Source organism: Pteropus vampyrus, unplaced genomic scaffold, assembly GCF_000151845.1.
Source record: "Pteropus vampyrus isolate Shadow unplaced genomic scaffold, Pvam_2.0 Scaffold27, whole genome shotgun sequence".
NCBI lineage: Eukaryota > Metazoa > Chordata > Mammalia > Chiroptera > Pteropodidae > Pteropus > Pteropus vampyrus.
Window position 1 is genome coordinate 9,288,326 of NW_011888808.1, and position 27,222 is coordinate 9,315,547.

General features: G+C 35.6%; 1 protein-coding gene across 2 annotated transcripts in view; it reads left to right on the forward strand.

The window, feature by feature from the left end:
- CDH6 (cadherin 6) overlaps window positions 1–27,222 on the forward strand; it is a 118,813-nt gene that overhangs the window by 49,841 nt on the left and 41,750 nt on the right. For both annotated transcript variants that reach the window (XM_011356442.2, XM_011356443.2), the window contains exon 2: window positions 16,912–17,269. In XM_011356442.2, coding sequence (XP_011354744.1) covers window positions 17,042–17,269 — 228 coding nt within the window. In that variant the 5' untranslated portion in view covers window positions 16,912–17,041. The remainder of the gene's footprint in view (window positions 1–16,911; window positions 17,270–27,222) is intronic.

The window sequence follows — 27,222 nt, forward strand, 5'->3', positions numbered from 1 at the left end:
ATCATGGTGTCTCACACTCACAGACTCTGGACAGGCAGACCCCAAGAGTCTGCAAGGCACATCTAGACTGCTGGAATCCTGGAGGTAAACACAGCTCATGCTTAAGCCTGGGACCCTACTGCATATCTTATCTACTCTCTGTTCAGTATAATCAAAGGCATCACATGAAAACGTGCAAAGGAAATGTTTGCTTCAGATTTCATTTAACATGGTTCGCACCAAGCCTATAAATATCACGTTTAAAGGAAAATTTCATGATGTAAATTGGATACAGTTTTAAAGTTCATATCTTTTTATGACAGTTTCAGACTGATTTTGTGCAGACTTGTTTTTACGGTCAATTCAAACTCTAAGTGCTGGATTACCTGCCAGCAAAGTTAAACATGTTGCAGTGACTTAAAGTTGATGACATGTTTATATATTTTTAAATTTTAGTTATCGTGGAGAGTTTGCCTATTTTTCCTAACTGAATTAAGCTATATTTGTGTATAATGAAGATGAAGACTTTCCTAACTCAGTTGAAACTGAGTTACCAAGATAGTGGGCAACAAGGACATAGATTCAACTTCCATCATGTGCAGAATTTATAAGTTGTTGTGAAGGGCAACCTCACCAGATGGAGAAGATGAAAGGGGATTTTTGAAATGAGATTACTGAGGGGCTCTGTCGTTGCTGAATCCCCACCCTTCTTTGTAAACCTAATCAAGAGAGACTTCAATATTAAGGGAGACATCAGTGGGACCACTTAGAGAGTTGTGAGCTGTGTTCCCTGCTGTTGGGAGACACAGAGAATGTCTAGTTCTTGACTCACGCTGGAGGGAGGGAAAGTAGGCTGTGGACTGGGGTCTGAGAGAGGGCCTGACTCCTATTTAGGTGACAGTGCCAGAGGCATTTTGCCGCACTAGGATGGATCAGAGTTTGTCAGGATATGGATGTGTGTTTCCTGGCGACACATGTGGGCCAAATAGGAAAGACCCAGCAGGCGGTCATCTTGGGCTCCATACAATGGAACTGCCTAGAAGACCAAAGAGACCTCAGCAGAAACGGTATGGTCTCAAAGTGTGCAGATGCTGCGGAAGGAGTCCTCTTAGGCCATCCTGAATAGAACCATATGTGACTGGAGCAAGGGAACTGTAGAAGAGGGGCCAGAGGCAGAAAACCTCTGAGGAGAATCGCTGGGAGCCTATCAAAGTGCCCCAAGAGAAGAAAGTCCATTTTAATCACATACCTGAGCTACCCAGAACAGCAGCTTGAACAATTGAATGGGCCTGGAACCTTACCGTCCCCCCCGTTAACAACTCCGCATTGACAGGGAGTAGAAAGTAAAGCTAATCAACTGAAGGCCAGGGGCTTGGAGAGAGGGGGCAGAAGAACCATATTTCTTCCAAGCAGGAAGCAAGCACGGCTGAGGAGGGAAGATTTACACTAAGTCAGGTTTAGTTTGATCATTGCCTGTTTAAGACACAATCTAACCACTGAACTGAGACGACAGCCCATCTATGAACTAAGGAAGGCCAAAAGTGTCATGGGCCCTAGGAATAAGTAAATATTACTTCCACTGAATGAAACATAACAGACAGTGGAAGATAAATTTACATTTTGATTTCGATCCTTTCTCTAGTTATAAATGGATCACACAGAGTTTGTCCTTATTTTTCTCCTTTCCCTCTCCCTTTTCCTCTCTCTTTCCCATCTACCTTATGGGTCTTTGTCCAGGATGAAATGTTAACAAGCATCATCTCACCTCTGTAATTTCCTCAGCCTGTGTGTCCCAGCTTATGAAATTAGAAGGGCTGATGGTGAGCAGGGGAACCTACAGAGTTTTATTTTTAAGTTAAATAGTTCTTTAACCTATCAGAGTGACAGAAGGTTGAGAACTGATACAAACAATGATTTTATTATTCATATCATGAACTCATGATTGATTATTCATTAATTATGATGGTTTACTATCATCGTAGATTTTTACTTAAAAGAAATGTTTTTAAGCCTAAGCAAAGCACCCAGCTGTCTGCATAGCCAGCCGCTCAAAGCATGTTTTTAATCTTCCTTCTCACTTAATCTGCAGTCACCCACAAGTTTCCTAAGATTCCTAGGCTGAGATTCAAACTCTACTGAGCATAATTTCTAGAGCAATTGACTCTAAGGTCATCTTAATATTTTCTAAGTGGACTCCAAATAGGGATGTGTAAGCGGCAGTATAAAGTGGCATATGACTTACCATTTAATATCTTAACTTTTTTCACTAAGGACTAGAAATTTGTTCTCTCCATGTTCTACCCAATTGTACCCTATTTCTCAGCCAAATCAGCTAAATTTTTAAACAAAAAGAGGAGGATAATCCATAAGAGAGAAACTACCTGGCCTACGTTTCATTTTGGAATGAGATGGGGTGGTCAGAGAAAGGGAGCCCCACCTATCACCTGTATGAAGGCACTGAAAAACAGAGTTTACGCAAGTCTAAGGTTTCTGGTCTTTCTCCAGTGAGCCCCATGCTGGCATTTCTTACACCATATATGGTCTAGAGGCCACAGTATGAAGGTAATACCAGAGCAACTAATTTACAAGATTTGAGGGGCAAAACTGATTTTAGTAATAAAGCCATTTAGATCTATTATTGAGTAGAATGCAAAATATACATAGTGTTTTAAGATAAAATTGAAGACTTCAATAATACATACCTCCCAGGAATCTTTACGCAGGACATCTCTGCAGAAAAGTTTGAGGATCATCGAGCTCCCTTATCTGAAAAGCCATTGTAGAAAAGAAAAGCATCTCGAAAGTCATCAATTCATCAGATCTTTACCCAAAAAATGACTTAACAGTAGCTACTATGCATCTACTACTTCTTCGGTACACCCTGTCATTTAATCTCCACATCCATACCCTGAGACCAGAATATGATCATCTTCAGTTTAAGGTAAAAAGGCTAAAACTTTCAAGGTTATATAACATGTCCAAAGTCACACAAGTAAATAAAATTTTTACCCTATATCTGGCTGATTCCAAAGCCCATTCTCTTAGCCAGAACACTCCAGCTACTTCTATCCAGTGACACATTGGTTTCCTATCTCCATTGACTGGAGAGGATTGCCTTGAAAAGAAAACAGCCAGGCATGCTGTGGCAGGTGGCTTGATGTCTCATAGGGCAATTGCAATGACAATCCCTCATCAAACAGATAAAGTGCCAAAGTCATTTTTCTTTAGCTGTAAGCAGTAGGAAATGTCGTACATGATGACAGCAATCTGTTGCACTAGGAAAAGTGGCAATGCATTCTATTTTTAAAAAAATTTCAGGGGGCGACTCCATAGTGTAGTGGTTAGCACATCTGCTTTACACGCAGAATCCCGAGTTCGCGCCCCAGGTGGAGCCACGGACCATACCCAAGGGGTGCCAGGCCCCAGGGATGCCAGGCCCAGGTGAGTGTGTACGCTGCGAGCATGTGGGAAGAGACGCCCCACCTTCAGAGATCCAGTTCTTAAGGGGAAACGGCAACATCCATAGGTCAGGGGTGGAAGTATGGGGAGGAATTAAAGAGGGGAAAAAAAAGTTTTCCGAAAAATATTTTTCAGTTGATGAGAGCATTTCAACATATGGAAAGTTTCAAAGCAATTATCATATAGAATTGATGACCAAAGTTTCATGATGACCCTTATCTTGTTCTTAGAAGTTTTCAGATTGAGTGAATGTGGGTTGCTCTAATTTTATTAGCAAAATTAAGGATCCTGTAAAACTGACCTGCGGCCCAAACAGATATAACCAGAGAAGATGGATATGACCAGAGAAAGAGCTGTGAAGGGTTATTTGCTAAGATCTTATTCTAGATCTTTCCATATGGTTCAACGTAGTTTAGTTTTTTAAAAAAACTAAAAGTCTATCCTATATAAACAAAGGTGTCTAGCCAACATAAGGAAGTTGTTTTAAAAGTTTATATTAATTACGTATGTTATATATTTTTTCTTTTAAGCAATTACACTATTCACTCTGGCCTGGGAGGCTTTCTTCCTAATGATATTAAAACAAGAAAAAAGATTTATTGGAACGAATGTGATACTATTCAATGTTCAAATTAAAAGCAGACCTCAAAGCAGTCTTTCAAAGCAAGCATTTGAAATAACTTTTCTGTGAACTAAAGCTGGCTAATGACTTGGGAGAAAGAAAAAAACACCTCTCCACTAATATCCAACTACTCAGGGCCAAGGTATTCCCTGCTTATCATATATATTTTATTTTCATCCAACTTACTAGACACCTTAATTTAAAAAAGAATTCCATACTAAAGTACTTACTCGACATGATGAAAGTTCCCTGCTTGTGCAATTTCTACTTCATGACAGCCTTCTCTTTATATAATTCTTTTCATCTCTTTACTTTAAGGACCTGTTTTAGACTATAATTATTCTTACGACTCCGGGTTAACACAACCATTAAATCTTGTATAGGTGGATGATAAATTGGAGGCTAACAAGTTGTACTGATCTTTTTCTCAGAGTTCTTGTTTGAACACAACTGCCATAAAGCAACATGAAGAAATAGCTATATTCCAGAAAGCAAAACATAGACACACCACACCACATACACACACACTCATACTGCCAAAAAAAAATCTAGATGTTATGAAAGATTGTGGGTTGTCTCAAACAATTTCTATTAGCCTCAACAATGTGGGGAACATTTCTAAATAAGGTATGTCATCATTTACAAATTTCACATTTGGTGGCTTTAACCATTTCAAAAAGATCTTAGTCTTCTCCATCTCTCCAATGGAAAGCATTGAATTGGTGTTCCCTTAAAATAAAGATAACATGAAATACAAAGTGTTTTTTTTTCTATGAATAAAAATCGTGAAGTAAGATTTTTTCATTTTCATTTTCAAAAATGACAGAGCAAGCAAAATAAAGATTGTACCCAGTTCCCTCTTTTCCCATATAGCTGAATCTGCATTTTATAGATACTTTAGTCCATACCCATCAAAAAATCCTGGGAAAAATATCTGTATTTGGGGCCTTTCATGCTGATCTTTTGCATCTTAATTAATGGTTGTCCATGACCTGGAGCACCAAGTATTGCACTTCTGGCATTATTTGTGGTTGGCTGAGATTCAATTAATTGAAATTTTTTGCTGTTGCTAAAGAAAATGGAGTATTTATAACCATGGATACCTGATTTTTATTTATAGTCATCTGAAAGAAATTCTATATCAATGACAGAGCCACATCTTCTAAAGTCAGAGTGTCAGAAATACTTGACTGTCAAAGGCACTTTAAAGGTGTTTAAAAAATACATATATGTGTGTGTATATATATGTATATATATATACACACACACACACATACACACACACAAACACACACACATATTTTTTTCTTTATAAGGAGAAAAATGCTCATTTTACAAAAACTTTCTACTGTGTAGTGGAAAAAATAAACCATTACATTAAAGTCCATTAATCAATTGTTAATCAAATAACAATTCCTGATGCTCCAAATGGAACTATAGCTGAGTTTAACAGTAGTTTATAGGACTAAATTATGTTTTGGCTTAGTTTTAATATCCAGAGAAACGCATTTCATAATTGGTAGATGTGCAAATATGCTGGCACTTCAGGTTTTTATTTTATTAGGAAAAATACATTAGGTAATTCTATTTCCCCTGCCAGTTTAAATTACAGAGCAAGTCAGTGGCATGCTTAAGTACCAAACATGCCTTATTCTGGGTATAAAGTTTTCTTCTTTAAAGAAAAAATAATATGTAGAAGAAATAGAATTTTTTGCTTTATGTTTTTAAGTAAACTGCCTTTTATGATATTTTGACTTATTGTGTTCTACTAATATTAACTAGCCCAAAGATTACAGATTGTTATATGTGCTATTCTTACACTGCCTATGATCAGCTCTTGGTAAACAGTGATATCAAAAGCAATACTGGCTAATATTATTGTCTGCTTACACGGAAAAATTGTAAGTGGTTTTACATAAATTTAATTTTTATAAAAAACCAGAAGAGGCTTAACTCAACTGTCCCAACTAGCCTGGCCAGGCTCATCAGCGGAATTTCAATTAAGACATCCAAGGGAGGCCTGCTCCTAAGTCAATGTCATTTCCCAGACTTGCACAGGTTGTGGCTTTATAGAGGATTTGAGAAACTTGGCCACCGGTTTCAGCAATACAGGAACAAACTGTAACAGGACTGATGAAGATTATACTGTTTAGGAGAATAATTTCCCTAATAATGGTAGTAATCAATTATAGGATATGTGCATGTTCTGTCTCCAAAGATTTCAAAATTATTTTGGATACTTTTTCTTTTGATTTTTCATAAAACTACTGAGATAACAGGGCATATCCCAAAAAGACTGGCTTTATTTTGTTTTTCTAGAAGACTGTGAACTGTTTTCCAATATCAATCTTTATTAACACAAGCAATTATTGCTTATATTGATAGACATGGAAAATGAGGATTCTAAAAAGATAAAGTCAAAAAGTTGATAATATATGAAAGTTAGAACTAAAAACTCAATATCATCAAAATTTTTCTTTTTGTATACATTATGCTCTATTAAAAAGTATTTTTCTGTAGCTTTAAAGGCCAAATTACAGACCAATTAAAAAAGTAACATCTGAACATTCTGAATTTCTACCACAGAATTTCTACAATGGATAAATAAAACTGAAAAGCACTTGATTTGATGACTGTGGAACATGAAGTACCAAGGCGCAGTTACTTTCAGGGAGAATTAGCCTTCCGCCTGCCTTCATTGTGTTCTGGTGCCCCATTGTTTATAATTACACATGTACACTGTGACAGTGCAGTAGTTAAATTAGAAATTGAACTTCTTTGACAACGGCAGTAAAACTTGACAAAAGATGAATGCGGGGTTTTTTGTTTGTTTCTCTTCTTCCTCTTTCACTTATTTAAACATGTATTAATTAACTTGTTCTGGAAAGTGTTTAGTAAACATTGAACAAGGGCATTTCTTTAGTGGTATAATTAAAATTCCCTCTTAAAATGTTTTGCATAATATTTTATGCGCAATTTGACTCAAGTAAACAGAGGTTCTAATTAAAGTTTTTAAATGAAGGCAATCAAAATTGATAAAACATCTAGCAACCCATTCAAGCACATTGTGTTCCTGTCTAGTGCAAGTTTAATTTGATGGTCAGTAAACATTAGCCTGAATTAGTTAAGATGTCTCCCCCTTCATAGGCCCCCTTCTACTTTAATCTCAGGGAATAAACCTTTAAATGTTGCGGCACTCCTTTAAGTTGTTATATAACATTTATTCAATTTCTTCTAAGTTATTACACCAGGATAGTATGAGAAGCATCTAATTTACGTTATTAATCTTCTCCAAATTAAGGGTTACATAAAACACACGAAATAAATGAAGCTACCCAAAAAACAAATGGGGCTTTGATTCTTTTTTCCCATCATAACTTGGTATAAAGGGTTAATCTCTGTAAATAGTGCTCTTTTGGGGTGAGAATAACCATTGTCGCTTTCAATGTTAACAGGCAAATGTCTGAAGCACATTAAAAAATCTGGATCATTATCCCTTTTTGCCATATTTCCATGTGTGTATTATGTGTGTGTGTGTGTGTGTGTATGATGAAAAAAGTGAAGAGATATGGAAAAAAATTCACTTTGTCTGTAATGCATTGATTAACCTAAAATGAAAAATATTTTAAGGGAAGCTTCAATCTTCCCATCTTTAAATTATTCATACTTTTTTCCTTTTAGTGATACTATAAACGACTCCAAAAATCAAAGCTTTAAATACAAAAATTGTTGGTAATTAATAAGTGATTTACTGGCTCTCAGGATCACTGATATCTCTGATGATCTTTTTTAATTAATGAAGACTAAATCAGATTCCTCTTGGTCACTTTCTCCATGTTCTCTACCTGAGCTGGCAAGAGGTGGAAGCAGACAGTCATTCTCTCTGACTCTGAACTGTAGAATTGAAGCCTGCTATCCTGAGGTAGCAACCACTTCTGCTTTTCTAAAAGTAAAAGCAAAATAAAATGTAACTCCAACTCCTTGGGGAGTCCGCCTAATGCTGGGGTTTACTTAGCAAGCCTCCTGGGCTCTCAAAATGAGCTACCTTTCCAACCTGGCTTTTTTTTTTTTTTTTTTTTTTTTAGTAATAAAGGTGATATTTTGATCTCCATTTAACCTTCCTTTCTTTTATTTCTTAATTTCTTTGGAGTTTGGAGGAGAAAGAGGAGTGCTACTTATCAGGTGCCTCCACTGAGACCCCAAAACTTGAAGAAAATTGAAGCACATGGTATCAAGTCACCTGTCAGCTTCTCAAGACTAATAAGTATTTATGCTGGGGCACAAATGGGCAAACTGGCTCGAGTATACTTCTAACTAGAGTGCTGTTCTGTCCCTGGATATAAGCACACCTGTCCTAATTTCGCACATAAGAAACAAAAGCTCAGAGAGGTGGAGTAGCTTGCCTGAGATACATGGGAACGAGAGAAAGTATAAGCTCAAACACAGCTCTTCTAAACACCACTATAACTACTTGGACAGTCATTTAGCTTGTATTTATTCTACATTCCCATGCCTTCTCGAAGCCAAACATTCGAAAGAACTGGATCTCTTCTTAATGAGTCAAGGTCATCATTATAAATATTCATGTGCTGGATTTCCTCCAGTGCTGTGAAGTATTGATGTATCCATTCTTACAGTCATTAGTCATGTCATCATTAATTCATGTGTTTAGTCATTCTTACATTCAGTTCCTCATGCATTCATCCATACGTTCACTTATTTTACAAATGTTTATCTGGTGTCACCCTGTCCAGGCACTGTTCTTGGCATAGGAACATAAAGTGTCGCCACTCCCCTAGGCCAGCCACTGACTTTAGTTCTCCTGCCTGCCTTTCGCAGCCATTCTCTGCTCCTTTCAGCCACTGCCCCCCACTAGTGTTGATACTCCAGCCTCCGGCACTCCTTACCCCATCCCCCTAATTTGCCGGGGGATTTAGAAACCTGGTAATAAATTTGTTCAAATTTTGTCTGAAACAAGAGTAAATAAAACCTAGATGCTGTTTCCATGAGCAAAATACAAATGAGACAGTGAATGTCTGGGTTAAAAAGGAGCCTCTAGAGTAGCTGGGTTTTATCCAAGTTCTGCCAACCGCTAGCTGTGCATCCTTGAGCAAAGAATCCAGTCCCTCTAAGCCTGTGTTTCTCATCTCTAAAGTGGAGAATAAGAATGATGGTCTCTATCTCAAAGGATTGTTGTTTAAGATTTATATGTTTACAGAGCATTTATTCCATTTCCTGGCACAGAGCAAACATTTGTTGGCTGTTTTTATTTAGCTTATATGCTTTGTGACAACTATTTTTACTTGTCAGAGACCTGTATCGTTGTTATATTTTCAGAGAAGTCGTGAAGACTCAGTTCTAAGGTCACAGCTATATTGAGCGCTGACTGTGGACAGCAGCCTGGCCTGTGACTCCTCAGAGTGAGTTCACGGTGAGGACTCGGGAGTCTGACGTCAGGGCTAGGATCTGGCTCCTTTATAGACTCATTGCGTGACCTCAAACAAGTTACTCGATATCTCTAAGCTTTTGTTTCTCATCTGAAGAAATTTAAGAATATTATCTTTTTCACAGGATTGTTGCGAGAATTAAATGAAAACATATTTGTGATGTGTTTAGCACAATGCTAGCACGTAGTTAAGTTTAGGGATGGAATGCAGCAAATTTAAGTAACATTATTATTTGTGAATTAGATTTCATGAAATTAGTAAGAGGCTTAGACATTATAAATAAATACATATCCAGTCATAATAACACTTTACACAAGTATGAGCCTTTAAGAATCATCTGTGATATGCCAGGTTTCACAATGACTTAATGGTAAACCCAACCATGTGACTCCTTTAGCAATTTAATCAATTTAAATCGGTTTTGAACTCCTCTCACCCACTAAGGTACCCTCCCTTGCTGTCCCATACCTCCCAGCCAATACTCTCAGGCTATCCTTTCATTGAGCTACTGAAGGAAGAACAAACTCAGAAATCATTCACACTAAGGTGTAAGTGGATTTTGACCTCTTACAGACTTGTTGAGCTTCTTTGTCTTAAATGGTTTTGTGTCCAGTAGCTGCCAGAGAGCCTAACTTATAAGCAGGAAGTAATATGAAACGAAGTCTTTCATACATTTCTGCAACCTAGACATATAGTTTGCTACAGAAATGTTTAAAATTCATGCCATGAATAGCAAACTAAAGGGATAAGATGCTTTCTCTTCTCCTTTGTTCTCATGAGTAAATCTTTTGGGAAAAGACAGTGTCCACAAGCCCAAAGCCCTCAGGAACCAGGCAACATGAATAAAGGAATGAAGCAAGCGGGTTTAAAAAAAAAAAAATGACAGTAAAGCGAGATGGCAAATGGCAATTGAATGGCAACTGACCACAAGGTGGGGTGGGCAGTGACAAGGATCAGTGGAGAAGCGCCTGCACTGCTTCGGGAGGTTGCTCCCTCCATGCCAGAAATAAAAATGCCACCACAACTTCTGAGGTTGAAAGTTAATTCAGAAAGGGCATGTACTGATCTTTCAAGATTAGCTACCGATTTCAGTTTATTAATTGTTAAAGGCAAAACAAGAAATGCTCAAGAGGCCAACTGGCCGTGGCATGGCCAGTGTGTGTCCTCTGCTAAGATGGTCTTTGACAGTTTAGGTAGTTTTGACCATCTTAATGTTAATAGCTAAGACCTCACATGAACTCATTCATTTTATCCTCATAGCCAACCTATGAAGCGAGTACTATTAGTAGTGTCTATCATTTTATAGATAAAGAAACTGAGACATACATTGGTCCCCTACTTGCCCAGCCAGTGTAGGGCAGGGCTAAGCTTCTAACCCAGACATATGGCATGCCAAGGTCCATTCTTAACCATAATTTGATACTTCTCCTCACAATAAATAGTTTGGACTTTTCCCCTCATGTGGAAAAGGAACTTTGTCTTTTATCCTCTTATTCAAGTTTGGGGGTTTTTTTAATCCCAAGTGAGTATTTCAAATCAACAAATATTCCTTGAGCCCAACTATATATAAAACACCATTTTATGTGCTGTAACACATTTGACTTTACCTTCATTAATGCAATGTGTGGAATATGATTTGAGAATGAGGGTAATACTGTGGAATAGCTTCATTTGGAAATACATCAGTTTGCAAACAGATTCACAAATTATCCACAAATATAAACATTTATAAAAAAAATCAGGCATCACTTGATGGCTGTTGCCATAATGATTCATTGGCACCAGAGAAAAGCAATGTGATGAGAGATGCCAAAGCTGTTTGACACATTTCAGTGGAGTTCATTACACACACGAAATGGAACCAATTTTACTCAACAGTGACTTTGACATTTACAGAAAAATGAAATGGAGGTTTAGAAATGAAGACTTCATGTGAAATCTCTACCAAAAATTTTAAATTGGTTCTATCCTTATGTCACCACTTACAGAAGATCAGCCATGTTCTACAGACTCATTTCTATTTACAGCAGATAGCAACCTATTCAAAACAAAGTTTCTTAGGTGATTGGAAAAATTGATTTTGAACAAACTTAATTGGTTATAAAATTCTTCTCTCAGAATAAAGAACATATATATCTTTAAAGATTTACTCGTAGGAGACATGTCCCTTTGGCTTCACTCTGTTTGAGTCATTCTGATATCACAGTTCTGTTTCTTTAATTTGCTAGGTTTTAATGGAGTAAATACCATCCTCATCCCCATTGCACCCAAAGACAGTGTGGGACTAGAGAGAGTTCAGCCTCTGAGTCGAGGTACAATAAGGTCAGGAGAAATGGTAACAGTTGTAAATAGTGAGCTGTTTTCTACTTCATTAGTGAGATAATGTGAGAAAATACACCAAAACTTAATAAGAGACTTATGATACATATGCTAAAAGCATTGCTAATGGGTTATGCCAATAGGTTAGAATGACTTATGCATAGACAATATTTTCAGAAATGCTTTCTGTGAGCAGCATCATGCAAAATACTGTGCTACAGTATTTATATGCACATTATTTATTTGAAGAAATAATTTCATAACAGATTTTAAAATATTTTCTTACTATGGTAAATAGTTAAAATATATTAATAATGTTGCTTTATTGAATGTTTACTGTGCTTTCAATGCCAGCGTTAAGGCTCTGCACACCAAAGAATGAACGTGATTGGTTTCATTTGTAAACCTAGACGGCATTATCGTAAAACTGCACTCATTAGAATTAATCGAGAACACCAAAACAAACGCATGTTAAGTCTGAATTCTAAAACTTTTAAGTAATTATATTGCTTTTAAATCTATATAATATTTACTTATTTGTTGGTCTGTAGATAATATAATAGAATCAGTATCTCAAAACCAAATAATACAATTGAGTCATTTGACTATTATCAAATGGAAGCCACTGGAGAAGCAATTCAATCAACAGAGAACTTTTATAATTAGCATACTAATTATTTGCAAATAAAAGGTAATTCCAAAGTACTCTAAGGAACTTGAAGACATTGTAGTTTGTGTTCTCATTCTATATATCTCTATGAAATATTTTGCATTATTAATTTCCAATAATCTAGGAAAAAAGGGTTTTCTAATCAAAGGAAAACTTCAGCCCAACTTCTGCATTATTTATCACATGTTGTAAATTGGTAGAACCTGAATTAATGAGGCCCAGGCTCCTCCTAAATGGCATGAATTAAATAAAAGTTGGACTTGGCTATGTACTCTCGTGAAGATTGAACTATATATGCATATTGGCTGCCAGGCAAATGAATATTCAAAGTATGCAATTATCAATGCTGTGTGGGCCTCACTTGCTATTGATAAACATCCTAATTACCTTTGACACATCACTAACAAAAAAAGGCTTCTGCAAATATTTAAACTATTTTTCTGGATTGACCATGTTTACATATCAAATTTTAAAGTATACAAACAGTAGCCTATAAGAAATAGAAAATTAAAAAAAAAAAAATACCAGCAAAAAGAAAATAAAAAGTAGAGACATGGTCTGTTAAGTAATCTTTTAAACCCATTGCTAAACTGTCATCAGGCAGTTTGAGTTTTAATTTTATAGAGTTTTTAATCATTCTGATTTGCTCTTAAGGCCATGAGATGATAGTGGCAAAATTATACAATATCTACTTTGTTTTGCATTCTCTCCTCTCCCACAACCTAATCTGGTTCTTTCCTGATTGAAAAACCATGCCTGCTATTTTAAAATTCAGGGTCTATATATGCCCTTAAGTCTTTGTCCTTTTGGTTTACTTCCTGACATCTTCAAAATGAACTAGGCCATCTGATTACTACTTGCCACATGGTTCTACAGTATTTTGACTGCTCAGAAGTCAGCAGCTCTCTCACATTTCTCAAAGTTGTCTTTCTTTGCTTAAAATTACAGCCATTCGGCACCTTAAGCATCCTGAGTTTTTTCCATCTAAGGTCATGTGTAGGGTATGGTTTTTTGTTTTGCATTTCATGTTTTTAGATTAAGTAAAATCTAAACTATATATATATATCATTCATTTGAGCTCTAACAAATTCTTATCTTATATAACATTAGAACAATGTCAGCCTGTTAACTAAAAGAAGACATGTTTGTCCAGTACCATTTTACAAGGACAAAATTACAGCACTGAAGCAACTTCTCTGTAAAGCAAAATGGAAAAGGAAAACAACACACAGATTTTATAAATGAGACCATCCTCCCATGAACTTTCCTTTAGCCTATGGTCTTCTTCTTCACGTAGGCAGTGGGCATAAGGCTTCTGCTTTCTATATTTTCACTATCACTGTGAAATCTTCAACTGAAGTCCACACAAAGGAAAAGAATTAGCAAATGGACTAATTATCATTTTTAAAGTACTTCCAGGAAGGGGGGAGGGGGGAAAATAACAAAATAAAATGTTAAAATAAATAAATAGATAGATAGATAAATATTTAAAAATAAAAATAATAAATTAATACATGCAAGATATATAAAAGGAATGCCTGACATATAACATGCACTCAATAAATGTGTTTTTGCTGTAAAAAATAATAAAATAAAATAAAGTACTTCCATTCCTTGATTTTAAAAGAATTTGACTTTCTTGAAAATGCTTCCTAAAAAATAAAAAAACTATTTAAACCTAGGAGGGGACTATGCTATATTTTGCAGACTTTTGTATTGTGCATATAAATGGATTCTATACATGCAACATAAAAAAATAGTAAAAATAACAATAGTGATAATAACAACAGCTAATACTTACTAATACCTCACTAAGTGCCAGGCGCTGTTCTAAGTGCTTTGCATATAATGACTTATTTAATTCTTACAAAACCCTATAAAGTAGTTACTGTAATTATCCCCATTTACAGAAGAAGAAACTAAGGTAACAGTGAGATTAAGCAATTTTCCCAAGATCACACAAACTAATAGGCAGAGCTGGATTTAAACCCAGGCAGTCTGGCTCCAGCATTGATAATGTTAACCACTATGCAGCCCTGCCTACTAAGAAGTATTAAATAAGAATTGCTAAGTTATATGTTCAACAGTTTGGTTTGTTGGAGTTTTTTTTTTACTACAGAATTTCATGGCTAAATCTATCCCTCTAGAAAGCTAATGCCAAATATGGTGGATCATAGTAATTTTAGTAATTTTGCAAACAGTTTTTAGCATGGACACACCCTGCCTAATTGATACAAAAAGAGCTGGGGTATAGATAGCAAAACTAGATGTTCTAGCATACTTAAAAAATACTTCTTAAATGTGTACCACTTTAAAAGCTCATTGCCAACTAAGCAAAAAAAGAAAGAAGGAAAGAAATACTTGACATTTTGGTATCTGTGATATTAAAAAGAACTAATATTTAATATTCGAGTGGCAACAGCTTGTAGAGTTTGCACACAACACCCACAGGGATTGATTTTTCTTTAAAATGGCCTTTAGAAGTCTGCCTTTCAAACAGCTGACACCTCCTTTCTGGGCATCCCTCTTTCCTGCCAGTAGCACGGAGCACGCTCTGAGTGCAGCAGCAGACATCTAATTCTTCACCTTCAGGATTTGTCTGTGCAAATAATGGAGAATGTGGGAAATTAAGAAAAATGTAATTTCCACTGAATCGACCTCAGTGTAATCTCTACTCCTGAAAATGAATAGATGTCTTCAGAGGGCTTCTCTCCATATGCTCTCTCAGTCCCCCTCACGTACCATCCATAAGAGAGAAGATCATCATTACCTAATTGATCATCAGTCATTCCACACTATACCGAGGCCACAAATGACAAGTATACTGTTGCCTCGCATTTTCCCAGCATGACTAATTGTCACAGTACTAATTTACTCACCTGTGGAATCTTCATCTACCCCAGCCTGATGTCAAGAAGATGCATAATAATGGAATAAAGATTTTAAAACGCTGAATACTATGAAACATTTCACTTACGCTCCAACAGAAAGCTTTCACCAAGCCATGTGTTAGGTGGCAATTACTCATTGTTGAGGGGGGGAAAAATGTGACCACTTTTTCCCCCAATAAACATTTACCTGGTAGAATAATAGGAGAAAAGTGAACAAATCTTTTCTGACAGAGGGAAAAAAATCACTGATCAGATTACCCAAAACATGTTTCTTTTCTGCATTTATTCAGAGTGAATATACCAGTTTTATTATATTATAGCCTACATTACAAAGCACTTCCTTTTTTGTTAGTATTATTTTAAAAAAAATATTTTTTCTGTATCAGATAGTATGATGAAGGAATAAATTGTTAGATTTTTTTCAAGAAATGTGAAAAAGTTTAGAATGAAGATATAGGCATGTATTACTTTAATTACATAAAATAGTAAACCAGTTTGTGACATCTTTGCCAAGCAGTCTAACCAGAGGAGTTTTTAAATGCTAGGTTGTATTCTTGAAAAATAATATTTGTCATGGAAAATTATAACCTATGAGTATAATAGCTGACTTTCTGAAATCCTGCACTGTGATATTAAGATATGTTTGATGCACCTGTGAAACTTACGAATTTTAATAAATACGGCTGGTTGCTTATGATACAAGTAAAATTTTGACATAAAAGCCTAGGATTTTCTAAAGATATTTGAACAGAATTGTTCATTTAATTCTCATATGCTATTAAATTCAAATTCTATCCTAGTTTATTAACCCATCCTGTGGTGTTATTAGGTCATATGAGGAAAAAAAGTTTCCTGGTCAAGTTTGGGAAATACTAGATTAAATATAGGCTTGTCACCATTGTTATAAAATTTCACTTCAGAAACTTCAGTATGTGAATATGCACTCTGAAAAGAGGGTGTATGGTCTTTTCAGCCTTATTTGACGCAGACTGTCCCATCAGCATACCTCTAAAGTCACAAGTCTGAGTCTGCAGAACGGGCTTGGCCTTGACTTACGCCTACACAGGTTCTCAATACATTCTCGTGAAATTTCACCAATATCCACTCAAATGAATTGAAATCGTCTGTGATATTCTTTGCCTTACACTCATTCATCAGGATAAATATGGAAATAGAATCAGAAACACGAAACCATTTCTTCTAACCAGATCTCAGCCCACGTACCCAGAGGTAAAAGAGTAGTGAAATAATCCACTCTGGCATGTTGACCTACAACAATCTATTACTTAAAATAGGATTTTTAAGTGATAGAAAAGGAGAAAGGAAAACAGCAGCTTCCTACTCGGCACATGACTACCGTTTAGTATTTCGGAAAGACCGTTTTCCTCATTTCAAAATTGATAGCCAACTTATTTGTGTTGTTTTGGTATTCAAATTTCTGTCCCCTTTTGCCAGAGCTTATTTACTCAAACACTGAATTTTAAGCATCTCTAAAAATGCTTGATATGTTATTATTCTTTCCAGATATCCTCTGAGAGCCAAGCAAAGAGCATTTAAGAAAGAAAGGAGGAATGAAGCTGGATACAGTGCAGTGAAAAAAATCACTGGGAGAAGAGAAGTACCCACTGCCCAGGGACTGGACTGAGTCATCAGAATGAGAACTTACCGGTACTTCTTGCTACTCTTTTGGGTTGGTCAGCCCTACTCAACTTTCTCAACTCCATTATCTCAGAGGACTAGTGTTTTCCCAGCGAAGAAAAGGGCCCTGGAGCTCTCTGGGAACAGCAAGAATGAGCTGAACCGTTCGAAAAGGAGCTGGATGTGGAATCAGTTCTTTCTCCTGGAGGAATATACTGGATCCGATTATCAGTATGTGGGCAAGGTAGGATTCTACTGGGCGTTTTGGCATTCTGGTTTTAAAAGCCAGAAGAAGTTACTTCTAATAAATAGATGGGGAGGATGTGAACGATTCCCCAATACAGTAAGAATTGTTGCTTATCTGGTAAGACTTTTTTTTCCACTTACGTAGTTTCGGGAAGAAGACTATAGCAAGAAGCTGAGAAATGTTAGCACTGCAACAAAGAAAGAGAAATGCTCCCGTGGAAAATAAAACACCCACAACCATTTACACAGGATTATCATAAATCCTTTAATTTTTACTTTAGTTTGAAAAAATGTGATCCAGCATATTCTATAAAGTAAGAAGTATTAAAAATAGGAATAGAGCGAGCAAGCTGTAAGGAAAGGAAGGTTCCTTTTTCTCATTCTGAAAGCAAACATTTTTAGCTTTAGTCCTTTGGCTAGGTTCAGATTAAGTATTTCTTAACTCTGCTACCTACAGTGCCATCCATTCTCAGACCGAATGGAACCCTTTGTCCTCAGAACCCACCACTGCCTTAGATTTGTTTGTTGTTAGTGCTGCCGATGCTGCTGATGCTGTTTTGTCTTGTCTCAGATAATTGGCAAGAGCTAGGCATTTCAAAAGCTTGTGATTTAACTGTGGCAAGATTCACAAAAGAGAAAAATGGTTATGGAGAGGTGCAATTTCCAAATATCATCTGACCATTTTATTGACTCCGGAAAGTAGAATGAGGAGGCATCACTTTTGATAGCCCTTACCGATTACTGGAGCTGAGTCAGGGAATCAGCGTGGTTATCCTGTCACTGTGAGTTTCACTGGTATTTCATCATCAGCTACAGTCTTGTTGCAGAATATCTGCATACTGCAAAGATGTTTTTAAAAAGGGATACAGGTTTGCACTTTATAGGTGTTTTTCGTAATATGGTATTGATAAGAAAAATCATTGTCATACATCCTTTACACAATGAAACTGGGAATGAACATAATAGAGATGACAAAATGTCTTTGTTGATGATTACAGCTATGATTTTTAAACATTGATATTAGGATATCATGCAAATCACATAAATTTTGCAGATTCCAGGGGCTGCATAGTCACACTTCAATTTGTTATCAAATATCCATGAATAGCTGTGGCCAAAATTCTCTTTAAGTATTTACCCCTATAAATGAAGGGAAGCTATTGGGCTGAGGTAACCAGGCATTGTTCCAATCGAGTGAAATATTAATGGGGAATAAAGGAGGAGAGGAAGTATTCAGTGAATGGGGTGAACAGTAACACAAATCCTCAAGGGTCTAGTCTTGTATTTGCTGTAAAATTCACATGCTCTGTGACCACTGAAGACAGTCCACTTACCTGTACTTCACTCCATTTGTTTTATGAAATTGAATAGCACTACATTTATAGGGTAATGGTTATAAGAAATAATAATAATAATCTCATAATCTTTAAAGTACTTTTTTTTAATACAAGTAACACTCCCATAGTTTTTTAAAAGTGTTTTGTCTAAATAATTGATTCCCCTCTTTTTTGCTTTTTCTTCTCAAATTGCAATGCCATTATATACATATTTAAAAAAACAAACAAACATGTATTTTCAGAGAAAGGCCAAGATATTTCAGGACACCAGACGCAGCAATGGATAAAACCACATAGAAATTCAGTTTTATGAGCATAATTGTGAGAGGTAATTTTACCATGTGGAAAAGTCATGAGCTGTGGACGCAAGCAGATCCAAGGCTGCATCACTGTTTTGCCAATTGCCAGTTGTGTGGCTCAGGGCAGGTTATTAACCTTTCCAAGCTTTAGTTTTTTCATCTGGAAAATGCATGCAGCAATGTCGACCTCATAGAATTGCAGTATAATTTAAGTGAGATGAGAACTAGTGGCTGGCACATAGTAGGTGCATAAAGAAGTTGTCATTATTGGTGAACTACCCATTGTATACACTCTATTAAATCTACCAGTAATTCATTGACATGGCATATTGATTTTTATATCATTGCAAAAGGAAAATGAGGTAATTAATGGATCTCTCAGTGGATGGAAAATGTAGAGAGTGGCAAAAATCCCTTCATAATCACTGCTCCAATTGGATTAGTTGGATTTTGGATATTTTATTGGCAGCAAGAAAAATCTCCCTACCTTACTTTCATCTTCCCCTCCCCCACTTCCATATACATAAAAGTTATGGGGAAAAAAGTTAAGGGCGATTATTGAAATTGTCATAGTTGCCAGCACTGCTACATTAGATGTGTGTAAGAGCTATCGTTGCACTATTGATAGAGCATTTTCCCATCTTTGGAGTTATGTTGTGTCAACAGACAAAAGGATTAGGTTATAATGTGTTTTTTACCACAAATAAAAATAAACAAAAAAATAATTAATTTTTAAAAAGTTTGGGTTCCTCATGTGGCATCCAGTTGGTCCACTTTTAATAGACTTGGAATAAAACAGATACCTGATGAGATTATCCACATCTACAAGGTCAAGAAACTATTGAAAAAAAAATTTTTTTTTTCAAGATCAGGCTATTGCAGAGGTTCCAAAATTTTCTTGGGTCACAGTGTCCTTAATGTTTCAGTATTTTTCTCAGTGCCCTTAGGCTAAAAGAAATAGTTAGGTCCAAACAACTTAATTAGTGTTTGTGTTCTAAAATATAAATAACCATTTGACAAAAATCCACATCAATTAACACACAAAAAATAAATTTTTATTTCATTTTTAAATAACCACAATTATTTCCTAATGGAAGGTGTGTGCCTATTAGGCACTGTGTGACTTCATAGTTTGGACTCGGCTGCCTGGATTCCTTTTCCACATTGATTTTTGCACTGTACTCACTTTCCATCATAAGTGCTGGGGGAAACCCAGCCTCATAAATATATGACATCGAGAAAAGGAATATAGCACCACCTACTGTTGAAACTGTGAACTACCGTGACACAAGGTGTCTGACGACCGCAAATGTTGCATTATTTCTCTGGAAGGTTTCAAATATTTCCTGGTGCCCAAATGAATTCCCTGCTGCACCCCAGCACGCTTCAGTGCACTCTCTGGGAACCATCAGACTATAGTTAGATCGCCATATAAAGGTATACAAAGGCTAATAAAATCTTAAATTATGCTATTAGCCCTACTAAATAATAATTAGTTACAGCCTATTCTTGAAACCTGAAACTGAAAGGATTGATCTGTACATGTAACAGATAGAATCGTTAACTGAGGAAAAGTAATGCAGTTGAGCAAATAGTTCTTAAAGTAGAAGAAAGACGTTTTTACGTTATAAGCATCTCTTTATATTTGTATTTGTGTTCATTGGTTTTGATTATCTTGGGTTAAGTCAAGAGGACAATGAAGAAAATGTCAGAACAGGTGTGGGAGCAAGGGCTATCGAGTGTCCGAGGAGGAAAAAAAATAGGCTCGCATGAGTATCCAAGAAGCAGCAGAAGACAGTCTGGAGGCTGGATGACCACCAGGTAAAGAGACAAGATTATACTTAAAACTTGAAGCACAAGCATAGGCTATAAGACCTTCCTCCTCTTCCTGTCTTAATATTCCTCAGCATTTCACTGTGTCCTGTGGCCAATAAGATTAACACAGAAACATGGACTCTGCAGGGTTAAGGAGGTATGCACTTACTGTGGATAGAAGTGGATAAGGGCAATTATAGCCAAAACATTGACAACCCAAACTCTGATTTATGAGAAAAACTTAGCCCCTCTACTCACCTAAAATGATCATGGCAGGTAGGGATAATAAGGTAGGAAGAAATGGTCCTATCTTAGGTAAGAGTTTGTGAGTTTAAGATATAGATGCAGATACAGATAAGGAATGTGATTTTTTTCTAAAATATATGACCATTTGGGGGCAACTTTTAGCTAAATTAACATAAGCAGCTTCTGCATCACCTGGGAGTTATTTAGACATGCAGAATCTTTCACCCCACCTGAGAAACTGTGTTTCAGCAAGACCCCCAGATTACAATTAGAGAAAAGTTATTTTTAAAATACCTTGCCTGGGTCTCACCTCCCCAGAGATTCTGATTTAGTTGGTTTTTAATTAAGTACTTATGATTCCAATATGTGGCAAAATTTGAGAACCACTGTTCTAGGAGATTATTATTGACAATAATTATAACAAAATGTGGCTAACTCAGTGCTAAAGTGGGCATCCACAAAGTATTATAGAAATACAAAAGAGGGGGACAGCTGGGCTTGGGGTTCAGTAGAGCTTCCAGAAAGAGGTGATGATGTTAGAAAAATCTCCTTAAAGGAAGAGTAGGTGTTAGCTCACTGCAGAGGGAGAATTACCTGTACTTGCCAATTAATTGTATGCAGAAGCCAAAGGAGAGAAAGCAGAAGGTTCAGAAAATTGTAAATAGAAATCAGGATATTGAAATTGTCACTCATGCCGGCTCAGAAACCAGAAAAAGGTGTGTATTTTCTCTTCAAGGGTTAAAGGGAAGAGTATGTGGTTTTATTCAAAATCCACTTAGATTATCTTTGGCTTATGTAAGATTAATAGAAAAATAAGAAGAAAGCATCATAATTTCACATTTTCAGAAAACACCGTGCCCCTCCTGCTGGCTTGACATAATATAGCAATTCTTTGATGATGATTAGTGTATAGTGCAAGTTCAATAAGAAAGAAGAACATAGGTAGATATCGATTAGATTTTGAAGACATGAACATTCATTAATAGAGAGATGAATGTATTTAAAATCTCAGAAGTATGCACAATTTTAATCAAAAGATTCACATATTATTATTAAACAGCCCACAGCAATGCTTTATTTCCTTGTCTCTTCCACTTTATCCTTCATAATGTCTTCTCCTTCCACATAATGTGTACATAACACTCATCTCCTTTAGAAGCATTCGAGATGCTTCTATTTTTAGGAGCATACCAGGAGACCTGTTGTAATTGAATTTGATAAACTGTATATTTTCATAGATATTTTCTGATGCTAGCTTTTTGGAACTTGGTCATGGTTTTCTTTTGGGGAGCTTTCCCCAAAATTGTTATGCTGTGCTTTTTTAAATATCATGAAACTCTAATGCACAGGTCTTCCTAGTATGCCTTGCTCTTGAGTCTTTAAAATTAATGTCTACACAATTCAATGAAGCCACTATTAGTATAATTAGACAGTAATGTTTTAATGGCTCATAAAAATAAAAGTTGTCAACCATATACACCTTTATTTGTTCCTATAATTACAGGATCCAAATTCAGTAAACATGAAGCAATATTTTACACATTATGAAAGACCATTTAAAAGATTCTGTCATTGAAATATTGCTTTCTTATATTTCTATTATTTTTCTTTCTGAAAAGAACATACTTAAGAATAGAAACCTCCAGATGCTAATTTGATAGGTGATTCAGAGACTCGTTTAACCACTATCACTTCCAACAGCAGCATCGGATTAAAACATCGTCATAGCTAACATTTACTGAGCATTACTTTGTTCCAGACACTCTGCTAAGTGCTTCAGGTGTATTATCTCATTGGACCTTCACAGGTACCTTAATGCCCAGATATTATTTATGTTCCTCTTTTACAGAGGAGTAAACTAAGGCTTGGAGCAGTGAGGTATTTTAGCCCAAAGTCTCACATCGCTAGAAATTAGCAGTCTGCCTCTGTCTGGCCTTATAACTGCTCAGTTATATGCCACACTCCGTATAGCCACTACTTCACAGAGCCATTGGAGGCACTAATGAAAAAACACAGAACATGCTTTGGCATTCAGTGATTGCATTCAACTCCATACTACAAATACCTACTGACAACCTGCTGTGTGAAAACTAAGAGTAAAGAGAAAAAGAATTTTTTTTAAAAAAGAGCTACACAAATATGTCTGCATGAATACTTTGTGCATTCCTTTTACTTTTTCCTGATTTTCATTTCCAGAACATACCAGTGATATTCAAAATAGTTACCTGTGAGTATTTTAAAATTAGATGTGCAGTTAGTGGCCTTTTTGGTCATTATGATGAAAAAGTGTCTTTTCTTTTTATTTCCCTTGATAAACTCTAAACTTCTGTTCTGGTTCGATGACCTGCAATGATCTTTTTACTTGAGTCAGGACAAGTGCCTTGGGCACATCTTTCTTCTTTATCGTTTAAATTTAATGCTCAGCCATTTAACATTTTTATATTAAAACTGGTTAGTGTATTTAAGAGAATGTGCATTCATTCGGTAGTTAAATGTACTTTTTAAAAATGTTTCAAGGAGTAACTTCTCAACTGCTAATATTGGTAGTACTCCTCATTTCTTTTCCACTGTCGGCTAACTAATTTCACTTCCTTAATAACAAAAGCTTCAATTTGCTATATGATGCTAAGAAAATGCCCTGTGTAACAGCAATTCTCTTTCTGTGTCTTAAACTTCCCTCTATGCATTGTCGCTCATGGGGAGAGGAGAACAGTTAGAATGTCTAACTTTGGTCACAAATCTAAAGGCAACTTGTGGCTGCCAGGGACACGCGGAGTAAAATATAGAAAGCCAGCAAGGACCCCATCCAGGATCTCCAACTTCCAAGTCATCATGCCTGTGGAATCCTATATCCTTCTACTTGTAATTCAATTTGTTCAACAAAATGGAGGGATGACGGTGAATACAAGAGAGTTAAGGGTTCAGGTCCTTTTTTACCTCCATGCTCCACAAGTCAAACAGAGCTAGAGGTTGTTGGAAGGTTACAGAGACTCTACATGCTCATTAAAACAAAATCTAGCCAATGGACATTGTTAAGTATTTCTTTACTGATTGCCTTAACTTATTTGTACTTATTAAACTATGTAGTATTTGATTTGCATCAGTTCTTCATTTTTTGTCATATATGGGTCTGCCATAGCAGATGGAAATATAAATATACAAAATTCCAACATCCTAGTTTATATATCCTTTAAAATCAAAATATCTAATTATCTTTTTAACTGAATTTTATTTCAAAAATCAGATTAAAAATCTCTGACATTTTGGTAATCTATGGTCAATATCTTAAACCATGATTATTTTCATTTCCACTGATATAAATGACAGAATTAATACATTATTTTAAATATGGGAGGACAAGTACATACTGTAACCAGAATTACAAATTTAACTTTTAGAGGGCCCTACCTCTGTAGTCAAAATTAAAGATATCCTCCTAATGCTCTACCCTCTTTTACCAGAAATAAACAGATTTTGAGTAAGGGTCCTGCCTTTGATAGCCTTCATCAAATTTAGAGATTATGTTAAGATGTCATTGTGTCCTTGGAAACTCAAAGAGGCATCTCTTTCTGTGTCTATGTAGGCTGCTGGTAGCAAACCTCACCTTCCTATAAGCTTACATGTCAGTTGTTATGTAATATAATCCTCGTGAGCATGCTAAGTATATCAGTATTCTTTGCAAACCTATCTTTCCATCTGGAATTGAAGAAGAGGCTAAACATACAGAATTCTCCATAAGAGAATGAGAAAAAGATTTTTTTCTTATTGCCATTATTGATAAATAAGTAAAAGTAACAAGTATTCTCAATATGAGGCGTCGAATTTGAAATTACGCGACCTAGAATAAGAAGAAAAGCAGCATGCCAAAATATTTCACTGGAAAAATATTTATAGTTTCTTCCAGTTTTCCATTCACAGAGAATACACGTACACAAGAAAAGAGAGGCATTTTAAAAAGATTTAAATGTATACATGTCTGAAATATATGAATAAATATTTTAGGTGAATTGGTGTATTTCAAAAGACCTGAAGGCAGTAATAAAGGCATAACAAAGAGCTTGAAATATCATTCTGGATATGGGATTTAATGCTGACTAGAGGGAACGAAGATTGGAGTTAAGAAGGCAATTGAAGAAGTTATCTCGGCTATGGCATTTTGAATAGATTTGGAGAGAAAATGCTTTTCACTCATTCAACAATTACTCACCAGAGAGTGTAAAGTTAATAGCATAGGCAGCCTGCCTGTGTTCCAGCCCCAGCTACACTGTGGCTACCTGGGTAAATCCAAGCAAGTTATTTAACCTCTCTCTGCCCTCCATTTCTTCAACTGTCATAAGAGGACTAATAAACATACTGAGGTGAGGATTAAATAAGTTAATATGCAGAAAGGGCTTAGAATGGTGCCTAGAATATCACACTCACTAGTAAGGTACTAACAGAAGACCAGTACAAGGCAGGCAGGAGCCCTGCTATCAAGTGAACCTCCAAAGAACAGAAAAGTGAAGAGAAGAACCAAAGGTGATGATTTCACTAATGTTCTGTCTCCTTCTGTGAAATCGAGTTTTATGAGCCCAAGCAACTAAGGCATCTACAAATGTGATTAATCAACGCAATTCAGCAGGCTAAGCATATATAAAAATATTAAATTTTCTTTATTATCACAACCAAGCAAAAAATAAAGTGTACACTAAAATCATGTTATTTGATTATCTGGATAACACTTTTAGATCTTCCTATTAAGGTTATTTATCATTTTATTTTAAAACATCATCACTTTATGCCACAATTTGGAGTTTACATTATTTAAATTGCTGTGAAATGTTAAGAGTCTGGTTAGGTCTTGTTTTCCGCTCCCCGCTCCACCCTCCCACCCCCGCCGCAATAAAAAGTTTAATGCTTCCAGCAATTCTAAAAATTACTATTGTACTTCAAGTATACAAATATATTAAGTTGAAATTATCACAGTTAAGTGGGAAATATATAATAATCCCCTTGTATTATTAAATTAAAATTTTATTGAGAAAATTAGTCTCGATTTGTTTAATTACCTTAAATGCTTCAGCTTTTTAAAGCAAAATAATGAATTTCTTGTTTAAGTTTGAACTTTGACCTTCAATATATTGAGTAATGTTTTACATTGGGTCCCAGGGATGCATTTTCAATTAGTGCTTTGTATATTGAATTTAAACCTTCAAATAATTATATTTTCATAAACTCTTCAAGACCCTAGACTACATGTCTTGCTCATCTTTGTATCCTTAAAGGTAACTAGCATAGATTTTGTACATTGGAAACAGCCAAATAGTGCTTGAATTAAGCTGCAATGATGATAAAAGATAAAAATCTGCTGTATTATCTAAAAAGTGCTTCCCAATTTATTGATCTGGATGGTTTGATATGAACATCATTGATAGTGCTTTGTGTCACTGGATTGACAACTGAAAATCTAGTCTTTAATGTTCAGGGATATATTAGATAGTAAACATATAAATCAAATTTATTATGAAAGTCTTTCCATGGAAACTGCCTCTGAAAATTTTGCATGAAAAATGACACAAATATTTATGATATAATAGGAGAAAAGCCAAGCTTTCTTGGTGCAAACCAAAGAAACTAAAGACAACACAGCTGTATGTACATGAATTAACAAGAAAGAAAAAGGAAAATATATAGGAAATAATATCATAAACTTTGGTTCCTTTAAGACTTTTACAAAGAAAATTCAGAAATTATTTAGACTCTCAGTAGAAGAAAGTTTGAAACAAAATGAGAACAAGCCACAGTTAACCAATAAAAAAAAAGTTTCTTCTTCTTAAAATTCCTAAGAGGCTACATTGTACAGACAATTCAACTGTTCAGTAAAAGAAAAATCATTTAAGACCTGAGAACACTAATTACAATGATTCACAAAAAATCACCTATAGAGAAAAGCATGATAATACAGGAAGAGAAAAATTCTGTATAATGACTAATTCCTTTTTTACCAACTATATGTTCTTATAATCAAAATATTTTTAGTTCTCACAGGAAAAATAATCATTTCTTGAGAATAATCTCATCTTAACTCTTTCTACCAATTATGTTACGAGTAAAATTCAGAAGAGAAATATGAAAGAGGAGATACAAAGAAAACTTCACTTTAAAATGCAGTTATGTAAAACTTTAGTATACTTTATTGTTTTCTTTTCATAATTTGGGAAGCATAAGAATCTGGCTCATTTCCTTACTTAATCTGTAGCCAAAGGCTTCTTCTT